General features: G+C 39.2%; 1 protein-coding gene across 1 annotated transcript in view; it reads left to right on the top strand.

Moving 5' to 3' along the window:
- Positions 1 to 18,771, top strand: part of LOC126249380 (trithorax group protein osa-like) — a 364,811-nt gene that overhangs the window by 237,992 nt on the left and 108,048 nt on the right. Inside the window, exon 6 of the mRNA XM_049951034.1 lies at positions 15,355 to 15,555. Coding sequence (XP_049806991.1) covers positions 15,355 to 15,555 — 201 coding nt within the window. The remainder of the gene's footprint in view (positions 1 to 15,354; positions 15,556 to 18,771) is intronic.

Raw genomic sequence — 18,771 nt, 5'->3', positions numbered from 1 at the left:
GGGGTTACGTGAGATCAGTTTGATTGTGTGATGATGTCACACTCTTTAAGGAGGATAAATGTATTAATTTGAAGTAAGGGACCGTGGTCCAGAAACACTGAAGTTTGTAAGTGAAAATCGTTCTGATACCTGTGTTAATGGAATACATGTATCTGTACTGTTGTTACTGAGATTGTAGGGTAGGCAGTTGGGAGGAGCACTTACATGTAAAGGTTGGGATAATAACTCAACTAATGCAATGCAGATGGTGTACTATGTACTGACATGAGTAATCCTGGTGTACAGTGTCTGTACTGTAGTAGACTGAAGTCTGCATTTACAAGTTGACATACTAACATCGAACAGCCCTAACCAAATTGAGTTGTACCAGATGACGGAATATTCAGACGTGATTTGTGGAAAGATTGTACAGGAACAAGTACCTGCATAGAAGACAACCGGCTCACACTATGTTCTTAAGGCTGTTGTAATGATTATGTAAAAGAGGTTAATAAGTACTGCAGTACAAAGATTGAGGGACGACAAACGACATGGACTCCCAACTTGAAAGGTGCAGTGGTTGCCCAACTGGATGAGGTGCCTGCAATCAGCACTTGATCGGTTGCATGTGAAATGAATCTTCTGCAGAGTACTATGTGGTTACTATTATGAGAAATGCAGCTGCACCCCTACCATCCACAGAAAGTGCATGCTTTGACTCCTACTGAATTCGAACCTCATGTCATTTTCAGCCAGTCGTTCTTGCAGTGCCTTACAGTCGATTCTTGCTTTCCTGCATATGTACTTTTCACAGATGAAGCATGTTTCACCACAGATGAAATGCTTGATAGTCGCAGTAGCCGTGATTGGACCAATGTGACCGAGCGAGGTGGCGCAGTGGTTAGACACTGGACTCGCATTCGGGAGGACGACGGTTCAATCCCGCGTCCGGCCATCCTGATTTAGGTTTTCCGTGATTTCCCTAAATCGCTCCAGGCAAATGCCGGGATGGTTCCTTTGAAAGGGCACGGCCGACTTCCTTCCCCCTCCTTCCCTAATCCGATGAGACCGATGACCTCGCTGTCTGGTCTCCTTCCCCGAAACAACCAACTGGACCAATGTGAATCCCCATGCTACAGTTGTGAAGAACCATCGACACAGATTATCAGTCAGCATGTGGGCAGGCAGAGTAATTGATTACATACTGTCCATTTCTTCTTCCTCCGCTGTTCAATCCACCAGTGTACACACTGTTTTCAGAGACATACTACTACCCAGGGTTCTGGAAAGTATCCCACTTGTTAATGGATGTGGTTGCAAAAAGATGGCGCTCACCATCACTTATAACTTAAGGGATCATGAACACCTGGCTCAGACATTTCCTGAAAAGTGGGTAAGCAGAGGTGGTCCTGTTTTGTGGCCAGAATGTTCATCTGATCTTATCACACTTAATTTCGTCTTGTGTGGCCATGTGAAAGTCTAGTGTACGAGATGCGTGTTGAGAGAAAAGAGGATCTCCTGGCAAGGATTTTCACTGCCTACAACACTGTTGAAACGACACTGAGGATAGTAGAATGGGTACAACATAACTTTGTGTGATGTTGGCTGCATTGCTGCTGAGGAACGCCATTTTGAACAACTGTTGTAAATGTAGCTGCTTGTGAAACTTGTGCAGGTAATTCATTATTACTGTACCGTAAATATAGGATCTTTGGTGTCTCTGATATCCAATTACATGCACCATTACTAGTACACCAGTAGGGGAAAGTATCTGTGGATACAGGGAGGTATTCAGAGGGAATTCTGTTTGTCATGATCAGGGTTCAGAAGTTGGGGTCCTTTGTGCGCTGCACAAGGCTAAGGCTGATACCCTTGGACTTGGTTCTTTCCGGCGTAGGGTCCCTTACCTCAGATGGATACGTTTACCCTTCTCCATCATTCCTGAAAGCCTGTAACATCATTATGGACTCACCCCGTATTTGTGTTAGAATTAATTTGTCTCCTTTAGAAATGAATATTACTGAGAGTGTGTCCATTTGTAAAGTCGGTTCAGTTTTGACTACATTTAGATTAAGGCAAACTGCAGTTTAAACATGGTAGATGTTCATAAAAAGCAAGGTACACAGGACGCATCCCCGTGTTTGGCAGCACAGCGAAATTTGCTGCCTGCTTGCTACTACTCACCCCAAGTTTGGTTGTGCTAGTGCTACTGTACTCCAGACCACCTTTCTGAAATCACTAAATTAAATCTGTGTGTGACCTAAACTAGTAAAACTTCATCTGTGAATGTAAGACAACCCCTATATTAAGCTATTAGACAATGTAAAAACATTAACCTCAGCAACCAAAGATTTATAGGAGACTGCAAGATGACCCTGTATTTTCCAAATGATGAATTTGCTAAGAAATCTCATTCTCTAGTCAGGTAAAATACCGTAATGATCTTCCCACGCTAGGGTCACATTATGTTATCTGACATCCACTCATTACGGGGAAGGACCCCTCATCTGTCCACTAGGATGATACATGTAAAACTGTTGTAGTAGCACATGTTGTACAAGCTGAAATGTCATGTGACAAACCTGTTACCAATGACTGAGTATTATGCTCCATTGGAACTCATTCGTATGCTGACATTGTGCATATTTATGTCAGTAAAGCATATGCGCTCTTGCTTTCACTTTACCCCTTCCATTAGTGCTTCTTCGTTGAAAGAGCTTGGTACAATACTGAATCTCCCTAATGCACATGAGACTGCTGGATCTATGTGAGTGACATTTTTATGCATTTGGAATTATTTATTGCTAGTAGTGTGGTGTACCTATTGTCAGAATTTGAATTCATTCCAATCGTCCATTCTGGGTGCTGCAGTTTACATGAACATTAGTGTACAATATGATCCACTTTTTACGAATGAGCACACTGTGCACCATGATTTGGTGACAGTTGATATGTCACATTGACACTATAGGCGTATAATTAGTTATTTTTCATTCATTCATTCTTCTTCTTCTTCTTCTTCTTCTTCACCACTTCATGTATTAGGTAAAATGCCTTATCTCTTACGCGGGCTCCCTGTATTTCATCTTCCAGCACATTTATGAGATATATTTGATAAGTAATGCAATACACTTTTTTTCTACTCAGTTTTGGTTGAAAAAAGATAGAAGTTGTTGCGGGGTATTGCAGAATATTCCTGCTCCAACCCCTATAGTTTCCTTAAGGGGCAGATATGTTGCGGCGCTATACGTAGCTTTCAAAATATCATTTGTAACAGAGGTGTGTTCCAAGTAGAGAGCTGTCATTGAATTTCTTCTGTTGGAAAACCAGAGCAGTGCAGATACTCTTCGGCACTTGCAGAATGTCTGCGGAAACGTGGCTGTGAACAAAAGCATGGCGAGTCATTGAGCCAAGCATCTGTCATTGTTGCAATGAGGTCGCTCAAACTTGTCCGATCGCTTACATGCTGTCCGTCTGCACATAATTGTGAGTCCTTGCCGCCTAACAGAAGACTGTAAAGAGCAATGAAAGACCATGTGTGTGGAATTTACTCCATGGGAAGTAGTACATGGGTGATTGGGGGGGGATTGATGCAGCAAGACGATGGCTCCGACGTTGACCAGTAGAGCGGTACCATGCGGGCGTACAGGCCTTCCCAGTAAGATAGCGTAAACCTGTCACATTGAAAGGAAATTATGTTGAAAAAGTATTTTGCAGCCAGAAAAGTGGGGAATAATACCATGTCTATTCAAATCCTGAATGAAACCACCTTGCTTTATGGGGTGGAGACGGGGGGGGGGGGGGGGGTGCTGTTGCACTACGAATTGAACGCCCCTCATATAATTGAAAGTTTTTACTGGGAGTCTTTCTCCAGCCAAAAAAATCTATATGTTGTTCCATTGTCTCCTATTTTTTTCATTTAGGTTATATATTCCAAAATCTTTCCTTATATCCTCATTTATTTTATAATCTTCCCCTGTACATCCTTCCATTCTTCTTAGAAACCTCGTTTCTTGAGCCTGTATCCCACTTTCTTGGTGTCTAGCTGTCGCCTGTACCTCACTTCCAAAAGTAAGGATTGGTATTGCTATGCTTTTGTAAAAAATCAGCTGTATTTATTTCTGCTAATTTTCAACAATTGCTCTACATATCAAAGTGAATTTATTAATTTTTGGTCCACATCCTAGGAAATTTAAAACGTTCAGCTCACCTAAAGGATTTTCTGTTAAAGGCTACTTTTGATCTTAGTGGTTGTATGTCATCACTTTTGTTTTATCTTCAGATAATTTTAGGTTGTATTCTGATGTAACTGCTGCAATTTGTAGATTGCCATCTGAAGGTCATCTTCAGTCTCTGCAATTAGTGTTTGGTCATTTTCTTAGTTCTTTTTGTTTAATTATCATTTTCCACTTAATGACCACTTCATCTATGTGTCTGTTGCAGAGTTTCAGCTTTTCCTTCTTGGAAAGAAAACCAATATGTGTCGCAAATATGTGGCTAATGGAGATTCATTTGGTTGTGTTTGCTCTGTATTTATGTGTTCGCTGTCATTTTGTTAAATGTGGTAAATCTTTTGTAATGGATACTTTCTGAATATTTTTCAATGCAACTACTATATTACACAGCAGCCGTCATTTTGGTAACAGTTTTTCCCATTTTTCATCTGGTACATGTTAATCTTGTTTTGACACATCATGTACCTCATATATGGTTTTCAGTTTTATGTTTGAAGGTACGTGTACTGATTTGTGTCCAGAGTCGTAGCCAATTGCATGACTATATTTACCTGTAATTTCTTCTTAAACAAATCTCGAGTTTTGTTACGATTCCATCAATGGAAGTACTCGTGCAGTTAGTTGAGTAGGTTGCTATTTTCTAAACTTTTCTGTATACCATTAGCTCACAAGTTGACTATAGGCTACAAAATAATTTGGTATGGAACTGACCCACTTTTCTTTTCTCAGTAACTGAAATGCAGAGTTATGTCACAATTCAATGTAAGTTACACTTCACAGTTTTGTGACAAGTTCCAGCAATTCCATCCCTCCCTCCCCCTCCCTCCCTCCCTCCCTCCCTCCCTCCCTCCCTCCCTCCCTCCCCCCCCCTCCCCGTTTCTTCATAATTTTATATTGTTATGAGACAGAATGACAGAACTGCTGACCTGGGAGGGCATAATTTTTAGTACACCCAGTAGACTCCCTCTTCCTTAAGAGAGGGTCTAATAGTTCAAAAGGTAAAAAGAGTTTCCTGCATTTTAATCTGTTAAGAACGTCTCTTGGCAGTAATGAAAATATTGCCTCCAGAAGGTAGGTATTGGCCGGGAATTGTGCTAATAGTTTTATAGTTTTTCTGAAGTTTATTTTCCTTTTGAAACATTTTACATAGAGCTGTCTGGGGGTGGGGTGGGGGTGGGGAGGGGGGATTGAAGCACCCAGGAGAGGAGGAAACGAAATGAAACTTCATAGGTTGAGAGGATATGTGATGATATTGCGGTGAATGCATTATTGAGTCAAATTTATCAAGAACTTGCCAATACGATCCAACTTATTAGTTCAATGTTGGACTCCCTCTGGTCTTTAAATGTCTATTGGTTCAGGGGGGAAGCATGTCGTAAAGCCATTGCATCCTCCCCTGAGGCAAGATTGTGCAGAACTGTTTTAATTGGTTCTTCCTATCCAGGATAGTGGCACTGGGAAAGGTTGACATCCAAGCTGGTTGCATGCCTTTCTATCTGGTACAGATCTGAGAATCTTGCATGTCATGAGAGTACTTCAAAATTACACAGAAAGTTCATAGAGGCAGGTGCGGCACGCGTGTTTGTGTGTGTGTGTGTGTGTGTGTGTGTGTGTGTGTGTGTGTGTGTGTGTGTGTGTGTGTGCTGTCAGAGTTCCCTCAGTCACTACTAGCTGTGACCTCAAGTCACACTTGATGATTCCCTGTGCCACAATGCTGGGAGTAATGCTCCTGTGCTTCTCCCAAACATTGTAAGAATGGGACCAGGTTTCTATTATACTTGCTGACAATCATATGGGATAGTGCAGAACTGCTTCATCACAGAACGAAATGTTATGTTGTTCATTAGCAGTCCATTCTTTCCAGTCACACCACTCCAAACACATCCATGTGTGCTGTGGTGGTAACAGCAGTCTACACATGGGGTGGTAATTCCCTAGTCCGTCTACTTCTAGCCTCGGACCAGTGGCGTGAGGTGCCAAAGAATGTAGCAGGGGTTCATTATTTGTTTTTTGATGGCAGGCACAGATCGAAGAGGTTACAATGTGCTCAGTGCACAATACAGCAATCCTTCCTCGTGGTGATCAGATGTGGTTGAACAGAACCTTGACAATGAATGTGCCTGCCTTCACATTCACAAAGATTCCAACCTTGGGCCACTGTCTCATAAATCTGAATGTTGCATGATTCGATCAGCCAGCCAAATAGAGACGGGTAATGAGGCCCCTTTCAAAGTGTGTTAGGTGCTGAGGAGGAGGATGTCTCACACAGGTGTGATATCTCCATGTCCTTCATAGATATCAGTTAACATCTGATGCTGTTTCTGCCCCTTGTGTTCTTTACCAGGCCTGGTAACAACGTTACACACGAACAGCTCTAAATATGAACAACAGAAATGCAGACTGGTGGACATTTTACATGTCACAAAGAATTGCAGGTCTAGATTAGATTAGTATACACATTCTCGAAAACCTTACAGTCACAGTGTTACATCAATACTCAACACTGTGATTCAGCATCTGGGGCATTATTAATTGATAATTTGTGAAATTTTTAATAGAACATCTACTGACAGACCTCTGATAAAATAATTTTTACCTGTTCGTTGCCCCATTAGAGGTAACAGTTTGTTAAAAGCAGAGAAAATCACTATTTGAGATGTGAATGGAAGGCACAAAGAGCCACTGAAGTTGTAGCTCAACTTCAGTGTTTATTCAGTGCATGCATTGTAGGAAACTTGTTACATTTGCATGATATCAGATTTCATGGTAAATGTTGTCCATCAGCATACACCTAATTTTCACCAAAAAAATGTGAGCCAGATATGTAGCTTGTATTTCTTGATGATATAATGTCATTATTTATGAAAATTTTGTGAAAGTTATTTGTCTAAAATTAAATGTGTCCACTTGAGAGACAATGATTTGTATATTATTATTCCTACAATACCTCTCGAAGTTCGTGCGTTCATTGTTATGTGACTGTCAATGAAAAATTCATTAGATTTTTTTGTCATGGGAACACATGGAAAGAAAGAAAGCATTTCAGTAGTTGTGAATAAATGACCAGTGGCTTCCCATTGCTTAATATGCTGCTTCTGCTGCAAACTACTAGTGAAAGCAGGCATCACCAGTCTAAGAGCTTTTGTCATTCGATAGTGAGTAAACTTATGAAGGAATTTTCCTCTTTAAACTAATGGAATGTAGCACATTTTGATGATACTTACTCGAGAAAGGTAGTGATGTAAAGATCACATTGAAGACCTTCTGTAGTCTTTGTTATATCTGTGTCCATAACTACTTGGAAATGGTGATGCATGGTGACCTCCAACTTGTATTCATAATGTGTAACTTTGTGTCATAATATCAGCAGCACAGGGGATTTAAGAGTGTTTTTGTCATTTACATAACCTAAACACCTCATTCCATGATCATTTTCTTTGTCGCTGTCTATTGGGCTGCTACTGTCATAATACTTTCTTGATGGAATATCAAGAATCACTGTTTGTTACATTGATCCCAAACAAAAAGTGAAAGCACTGTGATGTGATTCACTGTGTAAAATGGAATAGAAAGCATATGAATTATGTTGTGCATTGACACACAAGGGTAACAACTGCACATGGCAGTCAACACTTCAGATGGGTTTAAACAAAATATTCACATGAGTGGAAAGAGCTGTTCTGTGAATGATTTGCATTTTAATCAAGACATGAAACTTGCATATAGTTTTGGAGTGCTATACTTGTACATTGAGAAAAGCTATGTGGGAGGAGAGGAACACAGGTGTGTGTGTCACTATCGGATGTGGCAAAGTGGCATTGCACTATTGGTTCTCAGCATGGAGAGATACAGTACAACTGTCGATTCCATTATATGCACAATATTTTGATGACCATCCCATTTGCTGTATTTAAGCATTGCAAGCTGTGTCCGTATGTGTATCCAACTTTGTATAGCATGGACACGGTTCCTGCTCATTGAGTGGAGTAAAGTGATTGCTTGTCTTCTGTAACTACACTTTCTGCCTGTTTTGAGGAGATTACATCAGATTTTGAGGCTAAAGATTTCCCTTCAGTGATCTTTATTGATTTATTTCTTCTACGTTTCTGTTTAACCGTATATGATGATTTTTTTGTGTGTAGTGCGTTCTTTATACATTTTTGATGACAGGCCGGAGGATTTTTGAGTAATTTGTAATGCATCCTCAGTTACAGATTATACTTATCCTTGAACATTCTTCCTGACATACAGTACACTGATCTGTGATGTCAACTTTCTTTTGCCTTAGGAGGATGCTGGATTCAATGTACAGTAGGAACTTATAAAAAGGAAACAGTGCAATATTTTATTACTTGACATTCTATTACATTGAGATACTTGAACATGGAGTAACATACTTATGAAGAGATGTGCATTTTTCATCTGTGGTGTCTTTTTCATACATCCCTTTCCACTTTCTTCCTTTGAATTATCGATAAACAACTTGACATAGTAATAATTCTTTTCATTTATCTGCAACATAATGTGACCTTTCACCACCAAAAATACTTTGTGAATTTGAAATCTTAGCCAGTCTGTAGATTGGATTTTGTGTTGAGCCAAACATTCCTTCACAAGTGGCTGTGGCAACTACCGGCAGGCAAGGCTTACCACTTGCAGTTGGATCATGTTGAGTGTATAGTGTTGTGAAATATCCTGGCAGATTAAAACTGTGTACTGGTGGAATTAAAGCTGTGAGGACAGGTCACGATTCATGCTTGGGTAGCTCGGATGGCGGAGCACTTGTCCACGATAGGCAAAGGTCCCTAGTTTGAGTCTCGGTCCAGCACACAGTTTTAATATGCCAGGAAGTTTCACATCAGTGTATGCTCCACTGTAGACTAAAAATTTCATTCGATATACTATTGTGTTAAAAGTAACTGCTGAGGACTGCTATTATTACTACTGGTGCTGAAAAGTAGGTGGAACGATTGACGTCATAAGGCTGCATGATTAAAATCTTTTTTGGTTCTGTGTACAATATAGAGCAATGGAGCCACCCAATTTCTGGTTGCCATTCATCTTGTGCAATATAGACACATTTAATTAAAATATAGCACAAAAAAGCTCCCATTCATAAGAAGACTACTACCACAGAATGATTCGGTTGTCTGGTCATATCAGCAATGTTGATTTGCAACATAATTCTGGGAAACATTGTGGAATGTGGTTTGTAGAAAGATATTGCTGTTCAAAAATTGTAACAATGTGTGTCATTCTGAAATTCAAGGTAAGACTGCCATTGATTATAGGCTGGTTGGCCACAACATTGCTTCACTTCATAAGATCCTACCAGAGGGGTTACAACTTCGCCTCCTTCCAATCTGAGTGGTTCATCTAGCCATTTGCAGTGTGATGTGCAGTGGGGGAAGATAGATCTCAGTAGACTTTACTTTTTTCACATAGACAAAGCATTCTCAGAAAGACACATCACATAGATTGCTAGGGGGGAAAAATCTAAAACTGACCTGAAATCAAACCTTTGAACTTTGGATTTGCCATATAAACCCTCATCCCTGCAACCAGATAGTGACAAACACCCGTAGGAAACTGTTTATCTAAATCTGTTGTGACATGGATGAGGTGTGTGCTTGAACAGTATCACAGCCTAAGAATACATTACTGTAGAGGCGTGGGGTATATTTCCCCAATTCCTTATGGCAACATGGCATATGGTTCTCCAGCCACCTGCCCTCTTCTTTTTGGAGTGGCTAGGACTATGGTTGGGTTGCAAACAGAAGTTGAAACTAACATCAGAATTCCAAATTGCTGTTCATTTTTGTAATTAGTCTCAAGTAATTAAGTATATGATTGTATTTCGTAGTTTTTATTTTATTTTTGTTTGCTAGCACCAGCCTGTGCAATGCAGTTGTATAGTCTGGCTGATGAATTGTATAAGTTCTGGTACCACTATCAAATGAAAATAAGGTCATGTGCGACAGGGAACTCTAGCAAAGTTTGCCAGTGTGAGTCCACTGTGTGTCAGTGGAACCAATGTATCTTATATCTGTTAATATTCCCTAGTTGTCAAGTTTGTGGTTCTGAAACTGTCTGCATTTTCATTTGACCACTTCAATACAAATGAACAAAAAATACATGAACAAATGCACAAAGCATGTTCCCTCACATAGGGAATAACTGACCTGTGAGTCTCGGTAATAATCTGTCTTTTAGCCTTAATCATATGTTCACTTTGACTGTGGTAATTAGTGAAAATTTCTACAAAGTGTGTACAGTCTTACATGTGTTGGAATGTTTCACTTGGGTTTGAGATCTAGGGTAATTACTCAAAGCAATAGGTGTCAGCTGTATAAATATAAGGTGTTTCATAATACTAATTTCTGAGTTCTAGGGGTTGTAGAGGGACAGTAGATAAAGTTTGGTAAGTACTCATGTCTGGAAATGTCTTTTCCAGATGCAAAATAATTTTGGAGATGAGACTATTTTCAAATCTCGTGAATCACCACACGCGCACACTACAGAGACAGTGAACTGTTAGCAGTATGTTCTACTGAAGGCCGTGGCCTGGGCAGTGTTTTGAGTACTTGTTGTCTTGTTCTCTTTCATGTATCAAATGATGTCCTTTTCAAATTAAAGAATGTGGTGAGCATCCGTTGAGCAAAACAGTCAACCCTCGTAGTTGGGACTATACCACTTTCTAGCAGGTCTTGTTGTAGATGGACAAAAGTAACTTGTGATGTCATAATTACAACAGAGACTGACAACGGCACCCTCTTCTCAATTTGTGTGTACTGTGATGTGGTTCAAAACTGATCCAAAATTCAAACTTATCTGATATCCAAATCGTACATTTATGGAGATGGGTTCCTTATCAAAACTTGAGCTCTCTACTAAACCTACTCAACAATGCTTAGAAACCTGGAATAGGAATTGTGAAACACTCTTGTATATATGTATAAATAAAAGCCATTTACACGAAAGGCACAAAAGTATGTTACTAAAACCCATTCAACATTAATGGCACAAAAGTTCTTATAATCCTTAAGTATAGCATCAGCAGTAAGGGCCTGGAACCAGATAAGAGATCATTTTTCTTTTTTTCTTTGTAGTAGCCATAGTGGCTTTCTAGGCAAACTGAGGGAGTGTGTGATGAAATTAACAAAACAACCCATCTATTGTCTTGACAAACATTTCCTTTACCAGCTAATTTACACTTCAAAACACAGATTTAACTTCAGAGGTTATCTGCCTATTGAAGGACCATCATTGCAATGTCAACATGAGAAAAATGTACATCAATGAGAATTTGTGGCATAGCACAGTGAAGAAATGCATAAAAGTTATGGCATAACACACACAATGTTGCTGCTTTATTCTCTATGACTTCACAATGGAATCTGTTCCTCTCATTTACACACCACTGTTTTCAAATAACCTACTTGCGAGATGACAGAAGTGCAATGAGCATCATAATGGGAATATTTGTTTTGTAAATAAAACTGCCTTTTCTTGCTGCAACTTCATTTATTTCTCCAGATGCATTTTGCCTTTTTCTTATTCTAAGGCATCTTCAGTGGCATAGTTTGCTGGGATCTGTTTTTCCTCTCCTCTGCTCTGTAGGTCCCACTACCACTTTATTTCCGAACCACACGTACAATTTTGTATTGCGAAGTTTTTCCCACTGTTCACCACATTTCTCCTTTTTTGTGGTGTACTATTATTCTTTAGCCATTAGTTATAGCTATTTGTTCAAACACTGTGCTTTTAAAATGTTGTTAAAAGCACAGTGTTCGAACAAATAGCTATAACTAATGGCTAAAGAATAATAGTACAACATTGTTAAAAGTAAAGTGTTTGAACAAATAGCTATAACTGCTGGCTAAAGGATAATAGTACACCACAAAAAAGAGGGAGAAATGTGGTGAACAGTGTGAAAAAGTTCGGAATACAAAATTGTACATGTGGGTTGGAAATAAAGTGGTAGTGTGACCTCCAGACCAGGTGAGAGGAAACACAGATCCGAGCAAACTATCCCACTGGAAATGCCTTAGAATAAGAAAAAGACGAAATGCATCTGGAAAAATAAATAAAGTTGCAGTAAGAAAAGGTGGTTCTGTTTACAAAACAAGTATTTATGTGCTTGCTGCGGAGGATGGCTACGCAAACAAACTTATCGTAATTGAAATTTCAGTTAGTCACAATATGACAAGAGATGTGTATCCTGTATAAAAAGCTATGCAGAGAACTTGTGTTGGTAAACAACAAATGTGTTTCACATTTTGCTCTACCTTTGATGATAAAAGATTTACTAGTGGTTAGTCTGGAGTAAGTGGTAGTGGGTTGTGGACAGTTATTCTGAAGGGGGGGAGGCAAGTTAAACAGAGACAGCAGTTGTTGAGAAAGGTGAGTGGCACAGACCATTTTTATGGGTTAGGGGCAAAACGAATATGTGCCAAGGTTTAATTAGTTTACAATTTATTGAGGGAATGATGGAAAGATGAGTTGCTCCAAGAGATTGGAACTTGCAAGTTCCAGAGGAATAGCAAAGGAAGGACTTGAGGAAAAATATGTGAGACTGGTAGCTGGCTGTTGGCGGAAGGCGTGGAGGTATTGAGGTATAGAACGATTATTGGAAAAAAAGGGGGATGGTTGGAACTGGTGAAAATAGCTCTAAGAAAGAGAAATATGTGTAAAAAAAGGTGAGGAGTTAAAGATGCAAATTTGCAACTGGGAAATTGTGCTGATAATTATTGACAGTAAAATAATTTTACCACAAGAAATAGCCATTGGAAATATACTAAAGATCTGTAAGCAGTAAATAAGACATCAAGGAGACAGGGTAGGATCGCCAATTGGAAGAAAACTGTGGTCGACGAACAAGGAAGAATGATATGCAAAGAGAGAAAATACCGTGCAGTTTAAGTAGATCGTCAAACAGTGAAAGGAAGGTCAATGAACATGGAAAAAAAGAGATTGCCGAAGAGCATATATTGCAAAAATGAGAATAAGATCACAGAACATGAAAAAACGCCACGAAACACGAAAAAAAGAAAATTGCCGAATACAAACAAAACATAGTCGGCCAGGGAAATATGCGCCAAAGAAGAAAGAAAACTCCTATTCGAAAAAGTACTGAACACAAAGAGACTGCCAAATGACGACAATTCTCTACAGTAAACAATAAAATTAGGAGACAGAATAGCCCATTGATCATCATTATTCGCACAAACTAAGTGTACACCCGGCGCGGTGGCTGATGGGAACGTCTGTAAAGGGGAAATGCATTTACAGTCCCTTCCATCAGCTAACCGCGAGGAGTGTCAAACTTAGTTTATGTGAATAGTACTTACCTTAAAGAAGTGAAATTTCTGTTACTGCTGTTAGACACACGTAAAAAAGATACCTGACTTAGAACTGTTAGTTTTTTCTCATGGAGAAAAAACATATGGTTTGGGGAAAGTTGGAAGAAACGACACGTCACTCAGACTTCTGGTTGAGATGAACTTACCTGTAACGTGGATGAGGCAAATGCCGGAAGTGGGAGGGAGGGGGGGGGGGTCATAGACAATACGAGGTAAGTGGTAGTACATTGAGAAATTGTGCCAGCTTCAATCCACAGATGATACGACAGAGTGAGAACTAAAGATGGAGTAAGGGGAACAAATATGGAAAAATGTAGGCCTAATTAAAAGTGCAGTTACGAACTAGGAGGGAAGCAGAAAGGTAGAGGTGAAAAAACCAGAAAGAGAATGAAAATAAAAATGTAGTAGAATATTTTTCCTGCTTTGCTCATAGTTCTTAATTGGACTTTTTATTCCACTTTTCATTTTTGTTCCCCTTAATTCGCCTTCATTTCTCGTTGTGTCATATTATCCAGCCTGCTGCTAGGTGTTTTGCTGCCCTAGGTGAGAAATGGAATATGGCACCCGCTCTATTTTACTACCATCGGCCTCCTCGATTCACTGAGGACTCTTCTTAATCTCTGGTGGTGTACTGGCCAGTTTAAAAACTATCTAACTAGTCTCTTACTCACTCACTCACGCACTCATTCATTCTTTGTGTAACGCTGGCTTTAACCAGTGCAGTTACCTAGCCTCTAATTGTCTAGTGGATAAAACTCAGCACATTATAACTGACTGTCATCACTAAAATATTTAAAATCACACTTACATCCTGTGCATTAGGTCAGCATGAAATGAACATGGTTTACTACAAAAAAAAATGTTTAAGACCTGTGGATAATAACTAAGACTATTGAAACGGGTTGTCTTGAATAAAAATATTTTATGCCATCTTGAGTTTTGAATGGTTTTTAACAATTAAAACAGATTGCCTTTCAGTATTCTCATAATGAGAAAATTCGATCAGCTTTGTAGGGTCTGCTTTCTGTAACTGTAGTTGGAAACATACATCCTCTTTTCACGACACTCATTTGTAAAGACTCTGGTTTGGTTTTTCTCTGCAAACCTTTACAGTCATTGGCTAGGTATGCCAGCAAAAAGTGGGATTCTTGTAGATATTTTTGTGTGTCAAGTCCAGGACACATGCTCGTAAAATTGTTTTGGGGTATAAGGCAGGTTGTATGAGACTGTCGAAGTGTGGTTGATAATAAATGATATTTGTGGTAAGTTTCATTATCACTCTAGAGGCAGACATGTACATCTCGATAATTGTAATTTTAAAGATACTATTTAACTTCAAAACTTATTTTTGTCAGTTTCAAAAACAAAACATTGACAAAGCATATGCTTTTAATTTTTGAATTTTATGTACATTCATCCCATTAAGAAAGGGGCACTGATGACCTTGGTTTGTAGTGCTCAAAACTAATTTCATCTTTCATTTTATCGTTACACTTTCCACAGAACAGAACTGAATTTTCTGTTGATGCGTGGCAGACAGTGATAACAGCCTAGTTCTCATTTTATCGTTACACTTTCCACAGAACAGAACTGAATTTTCTGTTGATGCGTGGCAGACAGTGATAACAGCCTAGTTCTCTCTCTCTCTTTGCTGTTATCTCCTACTGTAACATTTACCATTACCTTTACTCTTACCATTACCCTTGTACAGGATTTGTATCTCAAGTATTATCAGATGTTATCTAGTATTTTAATGATTTGGAATATCTTTTTTGCAGGCCAACAAAACATTCCGATGCCTCCTCGGCCTTCGAGCGGGCAGTCTGATGGAAGTGGACCTACTCGTATGAGTCATTCACCGATGGCAGCTCAGGGGAACTATCAGCAACCATTGGCTCCTCCATCACATCTGCATGGATATAAACTTCCTGGCCAACAAATGGGTCCTTATGCGCCACAGGGTCAGCAGTATCCTCAAGGTATATTTTCTTTTTACATTTGACATGAAGGCATTGTTGTAAAAGCAAAAGGAAAAAGAAGGTTCAGTATCTTAACTCTTTCAGAAACATGTGCTGTAGAAATAGTTGTATAGTGTGTTGGTGTGGTTTTGTTATGCAAAATTGGACAGATTCTGAAGTATGTATGTGGGAAGTGTGCTTTTTAATTACAGAAATAAAACCACATTGCCTAAAGTTTTACAGAGAAGGTTCAGTTTCCATGGTGTTACAGGAGACTTACGCACACTCTCACATCAGTGTCGTTAATAATCATCCATTGAAAGAATTATTTTCTAATATTCATAAGGTGTAGACCCCCCCCCCCCCTTTTTCTCGTTGTACACGTATTAAATGCCTTTTCCACAGGAAAGAGCCCTTTACTTTTGGCTTTTGCATTAATGACTGAACTTTGTAGAAGCAGATGCAAAAGATGACGATGATAGGAAGTTACTTCACTATTTTCAGCCCAGTAGTTGATGAATAATCAGTGCTAATCTGTGGCCAGTGTGCATAGATATTTCAATGTCAGATAAATGCCTGGACATAGACGTATCTTTATAAAAGGTTTAATAACTATTAAATGGACACTTCATTTTGTACCAGTGGAGTTGTGTTCTCTACACTTATCTCCCTCCACATAGTCTACAACTTTAATGATCCCAAAAATTAACATAAACACTTTTCTCCTCATAGGTATGATAGTCAGGCTGATGAGCGGGTGTTCTCGTATACTGAACATATAGTAATAAAAAGTCAGTTGGTATCTTGCATTACAATTTCTTTAACATAGTGCAGTATTTTATTTTCAACATCCTTAGCATTCACTTGCACTGTGAAAGACACTTCCTTGTATTTGTTGATTGATGTGTGTGGAGTACACAAAACACACACACACACACTTTTTTGATTTGGCCATCCAGGTTAACATGGATTGACACACACAGTTTTGAAGCACTCATCTATTTGCAGTTGGTCACATGGCTGTTGGTCTCAAACTTTTTCTGGATGTAATTATTTTTCTCTTTGTCGACACATAACAGTTATTAAATGATAAAACTTTCGTTCCATTCAGAACTGAGCATCTACATCAATATGAGGTGTGACCCCCCCACAGGAACAAATACTCTCTTCTGCTCATTTCGGCATGGAAAAAAACTGCCTCGGAATATCATTCTAAGGAATTTCTTGCCACGTATGAAAGACATGCTATGTCGTTTTGTGGAGACTTCTGATTGGAAGATGGTGTGAAAGTGAATTCCAGACAGGTTCTAATGGATGATGTATCAGAGGATCATGCAGGTGTTTGTGATGTGAGGTGCTGTGTGGGTTCTTAACATTACCCTGCTGGAACATGCCATTTGGTACCCAGGTCACAAAGAGTACAACAAGAGTTTACCATTCTTGTCACATCTTGGCGAGCAATCGGGCTCCCTCTAACAATTAGCAGATCAGTCATATTATCATACACTATAGCTTCCCACCCCATGATTCCAGGAGTCGGAGAGGTACGTGCCTTGAGAATCGCTACTTCCTATGGCCTTTCACCAGTCATCTGTTGACACATCGGTGTCTATTTGACCCCAACAAACAGATGCAAGACTGATGGCTGAACATCACAGAATGCCATTTGATGTCAGACTGACTTTGGCAAGTCTGTAGTAGGATGTCAGCAGCAAATGACACATTACAGACAAACCACTAAAAATAAACGCAAAATATATCTATTTAAAACAGCTAGTAAAAATTCGCTTGATGCCTTCCTAAGAGAGAGTCTCCATTCCTTCCAAGCTAATTACGTAACTGTAGACTGGATATGGCTCAAATTCAGAGATACAGTATCAACAGCAATAGATAGATTTATACCGCATAAGTTAATAAGAGACGGGACTGATCCACTGTGGTACACAAAACACATCAGAACACTGTTGTGGAATCAACGAAAAAAGCATGCCAAATTCAGAAGAACGCAAAATTGCTAATTTTCACGGAAGCTCGAAATTTAGTGTGGATGTCAGTGAGATGCTTTTAATAGTTTCCACAATGAAACATATGTCTTAAAATATGGTAGAAAACCCAAAGAGATTCTGGTCATATGTAAAGTACACTAGTGACAAAAAACAGTCAATACTGTCACTGCACGATAGCGGTAGAAATGTTACCAATGATGGTGCCACTAAAGCTGAGCTACTAAATACAGTTTTCCATAATTCCTTCATTAAAGAAGATGAAGTAAATATTCCAGAATTCAAAACCAGAACAGCTGTTAGCATGAGTGACAGAAAAGTAGATACCTTAGGTGTTGTGAAACAACTCAAATCACTTAAGAAAGGCACATCTTCTAGTCCAGATGGTATACCAATCAGGTTCCTTTCAGAGTATGCAGACACAATAGCGCCTTTCTTAGTAATCATATACAACCACTCACTTGATGAAAGGTCTGTTCCTAAAGACTGGAAAGTAGCACAGGTCACACCAATATTCAAGAAAGGAAATGCGAGTAACTCATTGAATTAGAGACCCATATCACTGACCTCAATTTGCAGTAGGATTTTGGAGCATATACTTTAGTCGACCATTATGAATCACCTTGAAGAAAATGACTTATTGATACATAACCAACATGGATTCAGAAAATATAGTTCTTATTCCCATGAAGTAACAAGTGCTGTCGACAAGGGATCCCAGATCGATTCCATATTCCTAGATTTCCAGAAGGCTTTTGATACCGTTCCTCATAAGCGACTATTAATCAAATTGCATGCATATGGAGTGGAGTATTGTCTCAGTTGTGTGACTGGACTCATGATTTCCTCTCAGAGAGGTCACAGTTCGTAGTGATAAATGGTAAATCGAGTAGAACAAGTGTCATGGGCCCTCTGCTGTTGCTGGTTTTCGTAAATGATCTAGGTGATAATCTGAGCAGCCCCCTTACACTGTTTGCAGATGACGTTGTAATTTACTGTGTAGTAAAATCATCAGACGATCAATTCCAATTACAAAATGATCTCGAGAGAATTTCTGTATGGTGCGAAAAGTGGCAATTTACACATCCAAATTAGTACTAAAAGAAATCTGATAAATTCTGGGTATACGATAAATCGCACAAATATAAGGGCTGTCAATTCAACTACATACCTAGGAATTACAATTACGTGCAACTTAAATTGGAAAGACCACATAGATAATATTGTGGGGAAG

The sequence above is a fragment of the Schistocerca nitens genome, chromosome 3 (assembly GCF_023898315.1).
Source record: "Schistocerca nitens isolate TAMUIC-IGC-003100 chromosome 3, iqSchNite1.1, whole genome shotgun sequence".
Classification (NCBI taxonomy): domain Eukaryota; kingdom Metazoa; phylum Arthropoda; class Insecta; order Orthoptera; family Acrididae; genus Schistocerca; species Schistocerca nitens.
Note: the sequence above shows the minus strand (reverse complement) of the source record. Positions and strands in the feature narration are given on the sequence as shown.